Source organism: Ornithodoros turicata, chromosome 4 (assembly GCF_037126465.1).
Source record: "Ornithodoros turicata isolate Travis chromosome 4, ASM3712646v1, whole genome shotgun sequence".
NCBI classification, from domain to species: domain Eukaryota; kingdom Metazoa; phylum Arthropoda; class Arachnida; order Ixodida; family Argasidae; genus Ornithodoros; species Ornithodoros turicata.
The window spans coordinates 58,911,255-58,919,740 of record NC_088204.1 but is presented as its reverse complement, the minus strand read 5'-3'; the positions used below and the strand labels follow the sequence as shown (position 1 = coordinate 58,919,740).

Here is an 8,486-nt window from a genome sequence, read left to right as displayed (position 1 = left end):
GGTGTGCGTTCAGTATGGTCAGGGGGATGAAACTCGCGAGTTCTTTTGCGGACTAAAGTGAGGCGCTGCGAGCTTTCCGCGTCATCAAACGTCATGAAACGTCATAATTTTTACGTCGGAGCTCGAGTTCTCTACCAAGAGCATCCCATTGGCTCCTGCGGCCACACCCCCGATATGAGAACTGTGATTGGTCGTTTTGAATTTGCGCAGTTTGAGGTTCGAGTTTGAGCGTCGCACCGCGCAAGCTGGCGACTCTGCGTCGCCGTCGCTTTGGGTGGTTTATGATGTCTGTCAAGGCTGTCAATTACTATATTTCCGGGTTTGACACTGGTTTAAAAGCATGGATCGTACCGTGCCCGAGACTTCCGAAAGTTGTGACTACCAAAGATGCGCGGGTGGGTCATCTGCTCCGCTTCTTGGTGTCGAAACAGCTCAAAAGGGACCGACATCTCGTTCTTCCGATTTCCACTTGATGACAGGTAAGTCATTTGTCATTAATTGCTGCTGTAATGCTCTCTGTACCTGATAACGCATTTCGATTCGTGCGTATGCACTAAAAAACTTTCGTTTTTGAAGTCAATATACATGAGAAAGTCATCGTCAATCCGAGTAGGCTGTCAATAGCTGCTTCAACCGCTTTTCTTTTCAGTATCCTCTAAATTTTCTAGTGTAGTTAACGGTGTGCAGACTATGCTATTATTGACACTTTGCGGCTCTACACTGTTAAAACAGAACTTCACCACATAGCACGATCCTAGCCAACCATCATACCGAATGATATCATTCTGTGTCATGATTTGTTCAAAACAGGGGGGAGGCGCCTATCTGGGACAAGATAATCTGTCCCAGATAGGCGCCTCCTCCCATTTTCAACAAATCAATGCACAGAATGATATCTTTCGGAATGATGGTTGGCTAGGAGCGTGCTATGTGGTGAAGTTCTGTTTTAACAGTGTAGATACCAGTGATATATGTAATTATGTATGAACCTTCTGTGGCGTGCTGCAGCTAAAACAATCCTGTCCGATTATACATCGCCTCGTCTATGGCAATGACAACTAAAATGTTTTTGATTCTGATGCTAGCAAAGTAAAAATTAATGAAGATTAACCTTAGCCCTGCTCCTTGTTTTCGCAACCCTTGTTTCTGATTTGGCAACATTATAAACACATTTACTTCTACTTTACTTGCTGATGTACATGCGTGCAAGCAGGGTTCTTAAAGCCTCTTTGCTACTCACGTGAAACTGTCTTCAAAAGTAAATTATACCTACGGAACATACTACGAGATTGCTTCCAAGAGAGTTTTACTAGTACTTTTGTTCATCATCCTCAGGAGCAAAATAAATGTGGAAGTACATCTTGTCTATTCGATAAGTAAAATATGCAAATACTAGAGATTGAATCAGTCACCTGACAAATTCTGCATGAGTCAACCATGATGTACATTAAAATTACTCATATTGTGCATGTTGCCCAAGGAAACTAGGCGACTGAAATTACATCACATGAAATATATGCGTTGTGCTCCAATTTGTTCAGTTACCAATAGGGGGAACAGTTCCTAATACAAGTGTGTGTAAAAGAGAATATGATATTTAATGCATATGATTCACAGAAAGTTCAGACAAAGATATCCTGAGGTCCCTTAAACATGTTACACATATCTCATTCTGAAAGGCAGACCTAACCATTTGTGATCCTTACACTTTAGAGCATCAGCATGGATCACTTATGCAGAGAGGCCAGAATACCTGAACCTTCCACCTCAGCAGCTGCACAACAAGCGCCTCTGCTCTCAACACTTCGAAATGGCACATTTCACAAACAGGCAGAGGACGCGGCTCAGGCGATCTGCGTGCCCCACAGTCCAAAGGCCACGCAGCAGAGCACTAGATGCAGGTACCGCATAAAGTATTGTACTTCTACAGGTGCTCCCATGATATGATATCCCATTCCAAGGGCTATCTCATTACAAATGATTTATACTTTGTGAAAGCATTTCATGCTTTCATCATGGGAATCACACAATATAACAGTCAAACCTGTGATCTTTCCTTCTGAGTCATGTCCACGTTTTCTCCCACAGAGTCCCATCCAATGCCTGCAAGCCCTACAACACCTGCCCCACGGAGTCCGACACCCTCTGGCTCCTCCGTGGGTGCTCTTCTTGGTGGCCCCTCGAGAGGTAAGTGTCTAATGTGTTTCACGCCCCTCTCACGGCTATACTAACAGTGCTCCTTCTTTGGTTACGGTCCGGTTGTGTAATGTTCACTTTGGAAAGGCATGTTTGTGACCCTCTTTTCCACGTTTTCTCCCACAGAGTCCCATCCATGGCCTGCAAGCCCTACAACACCTGCCCCACGGAGTCCGACGCCCTCTGGCTCCTCCGTGGGTGCTCTTCTTGGTGGCCCCTCGAGAGGTAAGTGTCTAATGTGTTTCACGCCCCTGTCACGGCTATACTAACAGTGCTCCTTCTTTGGTTACGGTCCGGTCGTGTAATGTTCACTTTGGAAAGGCATGTTTGTGACCCTCTTTTCCACGTTTTCTCCCACAGAGTCCCATCCATGGCCTGCAAGCCCTACAACACCTGCCCCACGGAGTCCGACGCCCTCTGGCTCCTCAGTGGGTGCTCTTCTTGGTGGCCCCTCGAGAGGTAAGTGTCTAATGTGTTTCACGCCCCTGTCACGGCTATACTAACAGTGCTCCTTCTTTGGTTACGGTCCGGTCGTGTAATGTTCACTTTGGAAAGGCATGTTTGTGACCCTCTTTTCCACGTTTTCTCCCACAGAGTCCCATCCATGGCCTGCAAGCCCTACAACACCTGCCCCACGGAGTCCGACGCCCTCTGGCTCCTCCGTGGGTGCTCTTCTTGGTGGCCCCTCGAGAGGTAAGTGTCTAATGTGTTTCACGCCCCTGTCACGGCTATACTAACAGTGCTCCTTCTTTGGTTACGGTCCGGTCGTGTAATGTTCACTTTGGAAAGGCATGTTTGTGACCCTCTTTTCCACGTTTTCTCCCACAGAGTCCCATCCATGGCCTGCAAGCCCTACAACACCTGCCCCACGGAGTCCGACGCCCTCTGGCTCCTCCGTGGGTGCTCTTCTTGGTGGCCCCTCGAGAGGTAAGTGTCTAATGTGTTTCACGCCCCTGTCACGGCTATACTAACAATGCTCCTTCTTTGGTTACGGTCCGGTCGTGTAATGTTCACTTTGGAAAGGCATGTTTGTGACCCTCTTTTCCACGTTTTCTCCCACAGAGTCCCATCCATGGCCTGCAAGCCCTACAACACCTGCCCCACGGAGTCCGACGCCCTCTGGCTCCTCCGTGGATGCTCTTCTTGGTGGCCCCTCGAGAGGTAAGTGTCTAATGTGTTTCACGCCCCTCTCACGGCTATACTAACAGTGCTCCTTCTTTGGTTACGGTCCGGTCGTGTAATGTTCACTTTGGAAAGGCATGTTTGTGACCCCCTTTTCCACGTTTTCTCCCACAGAGTCCCATCCATGGCCTGCAAGCCCTACAACACCTGCCCCACGGAGTCCGACGCCCTCTGGCTCCTCCGTGGGTGCTCTTCTTGGTGGCCCCTCGAGAGGTAAGTGTCTAATGTGTTTCACGCCCCTGTCACGGCTATACTAACAGTGCTCCTTCTTTGGTTACGGTCCGGTCGTGTAATGTTCACTTTGGAAAGGCATGTTTGTGACCCTCTTTTCCACGTTTTCTCCCACAGAGTCCCATCCATGGCCTGCAAGCCCTACAACACCTGCCCCACGGAGTCCGACGCCCTCTGGCTCCTCCGTGGGTGCTCTTCTTGGTGGCCCCTCGAGAGGTAAGTGTCTAATGTGTTTCACGCCCCTGTCACGGCTATACTAACAGTGCTCCTTCTTTGGTTACGGTCCGGTCGTGTAATGTTCACTTTGGAAAGGCATGTTTGTGACCCTCTTTTCCACGTTTTCTCCCACAGAGTCCCATCCATGGCCTGCAAGCCCTACAACACCTGCCCCACGGAGTCCGACGCCCTCTGGCTCCTCCGTGGGTGCTCTTCTTGGTGGCCCCTCGAGAGGTAAGTGTCTAATGTGTTTCACGCCCCTGTCACGGCTATACTAACATTGCTCCTTCTTTGGTTACGGTCCGGTCGTGTAATGTTCACTTTGGACAGGCATGTTTGTGACCCTCTTTTCCACGTTTTCTCCCACAGAGTCCCATCCATGGCCTGCAAGCCCTACAACACCTGCCCCACGGAGTCCGACGCCCTCTGGCTCCTCCGTGGATGCTCTTCTTGGTGGCCCCTCGAGAGGTAAGTGTCTAATGTGTTTCACGCCCCTCTCACGGCTATACTAACAGTGCTCCTTCTTTGGTTACGGTCCGGTCGTGTAATGTTCACTTTGGAAAGGCATGTTTGTGACCCCCTTTTCCACGTTTTCTCCCACAGAGTCCCATCCATGGCCTGCAAGCCCTACAACACCTGCCCCACGGAGTCCGACGCCCTCTGGCTCCTCCGTGGGTGCTCTTCTTGGTGGCCCCTCGAGAGGTAAGTGTCTAATGTGTTTCACGCCCCTGTCACGGCTATACTAACAGTGCTCCTTCTTTGGTTACGGTCCGGTCGTGTAATGTTCACTTTGGAAAGGCATGTTTGTGACCCTCTTTTCCACGTTTTCTCCCACAGAGTCCCATCCATGGCCTGCAAGCCCTACAACACCTGCCCCACGGAGTCCGACGCCCTCTGGCTCCTCCGTGGATGCTCTTCTTGGTGGCCCCTCGAGAGGTAAGTGTCTAATATGTTTCACGCCCCTGTCACGGCTATACTAACAGTGCTCCTTCTTTGGTTACGGTCCGGTCGTGTAATGTTCACTTTGGAAAGGCATGTTTGTGACCCCCTTTTCCACGTTTTCTCCCACAGAGTCCCATCCATGGCCTGCAAGCCCTACAACACCTGCCCCACGGAGTCCGACGCCCTCTGGCTCCTCCGTGGGTGCTCTTCTTGGTGGCCCCTCGAGAGGTAAGTGTCTAATGTGTTTCACGCCCCTGTCACGGCTATACTAACAGTGCTCCTTCTTTGGTTACGGTCCGGTCGTGTAATGTTCACTTTGGAAAGGCATGTTTGTGACCCTCTTTTCCACGTTTTCTCCCACAGAGTCCCATCCATGGCCTGCAAGCCCTACAACACCTGTCCCACGGAGTCCAACGCCCTCTGGCTCCTCCGTGGGTGCTCTTCTTGGTGGCCCCTCGAGAGGTAAGTGTCTAATGTGTTTCACGCCCCTGTCACGGCTATACTAACAGTGCTCCTTCTTTGGTTACGGTCCGGTCGTGTAATGTTCACTTTGGAAAGGCATGTTTGTGACCCTCTTTTCCACGTTTTCTCCCACAGAGTCCCATCCATGGCCTGCAAGCCCTACAACACCTGCCCCACGGAGTCCGACGCCCTCTGGCTCCTCCGTGGGTGCTCTTCTTGGTGGCCCCTCGAGAGGTAAGTGTCTAATGTGTTTCACGCCCCTGTCACGGCTATACTAACAGTGCTCCTTCTTTGGTTACGGTCCGGTCGTGTAATGTTCACTTTGGAAAGGCATGTTTGTGACCCTCTTTTCCACGTTTTCTCCCACAGAGTCCCATCCATGGCCTGCAAGCCCTACAACACCTGCCCCACGGAGTCCGACGCCCTCTGGCTCCTCCGTGGATGCTCTTCTTGGTGGCCCCTCGAGAGGTAAGTGTCTAATGTGTTTCACGCCCCTCTCACGGCTATACTAACAGTGCTCCTTCTTTGGTTACGGTCCGGTCGTGTAATGTTCACTTTGGAAAGGCATGTTTGTGACCCCCTTTTCCACGTTTTCTCCCACAGAGTCCCATCCATGGCCTGCAAGCCCTACAACACCTGCCCCACGGAGTCCGGCGCCCTCTGGCTCCTCCGTGGGTGCTCTTCTTGGTGGCCCCTCGAGAGGTAAGTGTCTAATGTGTTTCACGCCCCTGTCACGGCTATACTAACAGTGCTCCTTCTTTGGTTACGGTCCGGTCGTGTAATGTTCACTTTGGAAAGGCATGTTTGTGACCCTCTTTTCCACGTTTTCTCCCACAGAGTCCCATCCATGGCCTGCAAGCCCTACAACACCTGCCCCACGGAGTCCGACGCCCTCTGGCTCCTCCGTGGGTGCTCTTCTTGGTGGCCCCTCGAGAGGTAAGTGTCTAATGTGTTTCACGCCCCTGTCACGGCTATACTAACAGTGCTCCTTCTTTGGTTACGGTCCGGTCGTGTAATGTTCACTTTGGAAAGGCATGTTTGTGACCCTCTTTTCCACGTTTTCTCCCACAGAGTCCCATCCATGGCCTGCAAGCCCTACAACACCTGCCCCACGGAGTCCGACGCCCTCTGGCTCCTCCGTGGATGCTCTTCTTGGTGGCCCCTAGAGAGGTAAGTGTCTAATGTGTTTCACGCCCCTCTCACGGCTATACTAACAGTGCTCCTTCTTTGGTTACGGTCCGGTCGTGTAATGTTCACTTTGGAAAGGCATGTTTGTGACCCCCTTTTCCACGTTTTCTCCCACAGAGTCCCATCCATGGCCTGCAAGCCCTACAACACCTGCCCCACGGAGTCCGGCGCCCTCTGGCTCCTCTGTGGGTGCTCTTCTTGGTGGCCCCTCGAGAGGTAAGTGTCTAATGTGTTTCACGCCCCTGTCACGGCTATACTAACAGTACTCCTTCTTTGGTTACGGTCCGGTCGTGTAATGTTCACTTTGGAAAGGCATGTTTGTGACCCTCTTTTCCACGTTTTCTCCCACAGAGTCCCATCCATGGCCTGCAAGCCCTACAACACCTGCCCCACGGAGTCCGACGCCCTCTGGCTCCTCCGTGGGTGCTCTTCTTGGTGGCCCCTCGAGAGGTAAGTGTCTAATGTGTTTCACGCCCCTGTCACGGCTATACTAACAGTGCTCCTTCTTTGGTTACGGTCCGGTCGTGTAATGTTCACTTTGGAAAGGCATGTTTGTGACCCTCTTTTCCACGTTTTCTCCCACAGAGTCCCATCCATGGCCTGCAAGCCCTACAACACCCGCCCAACAACGTGCGACACCCTCGAGCTCCTCCGTGGGTGCCCTTATGCTTGCTGGCCCCTCAACGGGTGTGTTTCTCATACATTTGACGGGTTACCCCTATGGCTACACTGAGAGTGCAACTTCACCATTGGATGGCCAGCAGATTACACGTGGGTTTGTAGTGGACGACGATGACTAGGCTCGCGCCACGCCCCCGCTTTCCATCGGTGGCTCATGCCACGAAATAAATCAGTTTTCCTTCCGGCATTCGTTGTGGTAGCCTGCGTTCTTTTGGCTCCCACAATTCTGGTGACCCGAACGTAGCTTCGCCCTTCAACAATGCACTCTGGAGACGAGCCTTCCCCACAGACCCCGGCTACAACCCCTCTTCAACCGGGCGTGGCTCATGTCGGCATACGCTTACCACCGTTTTGGTCTCGCAGCCCGTTCATCTGGTTCCAGCAAGTCGAGGCACAATTTCTCCTTGCTGGTATAACATCCCAGATAACCAGGTACCGTCATCTCCTCGCCTCCCTTCCCCCCGAGATCGCCATGGATGTCGCCGACATCATTGCCAACCCTCCGGCGCAGAATCCCTACGACCATCTGAAGAGCTCAATCCTCCAGCGCACCACCATTTCTGAGCGAACGCGCCTCCAACAGCTTTTGGACTCCGAAGAACTGGGGGACCGAAGACCCTCCCAGCTACTCCGCGCCATGCAAGTCCTATTGGCCGACAGAGCTGCTTCTCTTGACGACGATCTGCTTCGCGAACTGTTTCTGTCGAGGCTCCCATCCTCAGTGCAAATGGTCCTCGCTACGGCCACTGCCTTACCTCTGGCCCAGCTCGCACAACTGGCTGACAAGGTGACGGAAGTAGCAAGCCCGAGCACTCCCATTGCAGCCGTTTCCGAGTCCTGTCGCCTTCCCAACCCCCGCTGCCAGCCACCGGTTTCAGCGGCCCCGTCTACATTCGCCGAGGAGCTTTCGTCTATGCGCGCGGACATTAACCGCCTCTCCGACACAGTCGCCGCACTCCAGTTCCGTGACAACCGCAGCCGCTCCCCAAGTCGTTCTGGCAGATTCCGAAGATTCCGCCGTTCCCCACGGCGTTACTCCCACCGCAGCGTTTCTCCAGCTGATAACCAGAACCCACCACCCTGCTGGTACCACGAACGCTTCGGTCAGGCCGCCATGCGATGCACGCATCCATGTGGTTGGTCGGGAAACGCCCCCGGGAACCGATGACGGCGACCACCGCTTTCCCTTCTCCCGCCACAAGTCGCCTTTTCTTTGTTGTGGACCGCTCCAGCAAGACTCGTTTCCTCGTGGACACTGGAGCTGCCGTCAGCGTTCTACCTGCCTCATCGAGCGACCGGCGCGGAAACGCAATCTATCACCTTATGGCTGTGAACAACAGCGCCATACCAGTCTACCATGAGAAGCTGCTCACCCTTAATCTTGGCCT

General features: G+C 52.6%; 1 protein-coding gene across 1 annotated transcript; it reads left to right on the top strand.

The window, feature by feature from the left end:
- Positions 1-7,357: 7,357 nt before the first annotated feature.
- On the top strand, positions 7,358-8,266 carry LOC135392480 (uncharacterized). Its single transcript, XM_064623188.1, has one exon. It carries the CDS (start codon positions 7,358-7,360, stop codon positions 8,264-8,266), a length of 909 nt encoding a protein of 302 aa, XP_064479258.1.
- The last annotated feature ends 220 nt before the right edge of the window (positions 8,267-8,486 follow it).

Bases quoted from the DNA above. Each gene is read 5' to 3' on its own strand.
- LOC135392480 (XM_064623188.1), top strand. From the start codon at position 7,358: ATGCACTCTGGAGACGAGCCTTCCCCACAGACCCCGGCTACAACCCCT.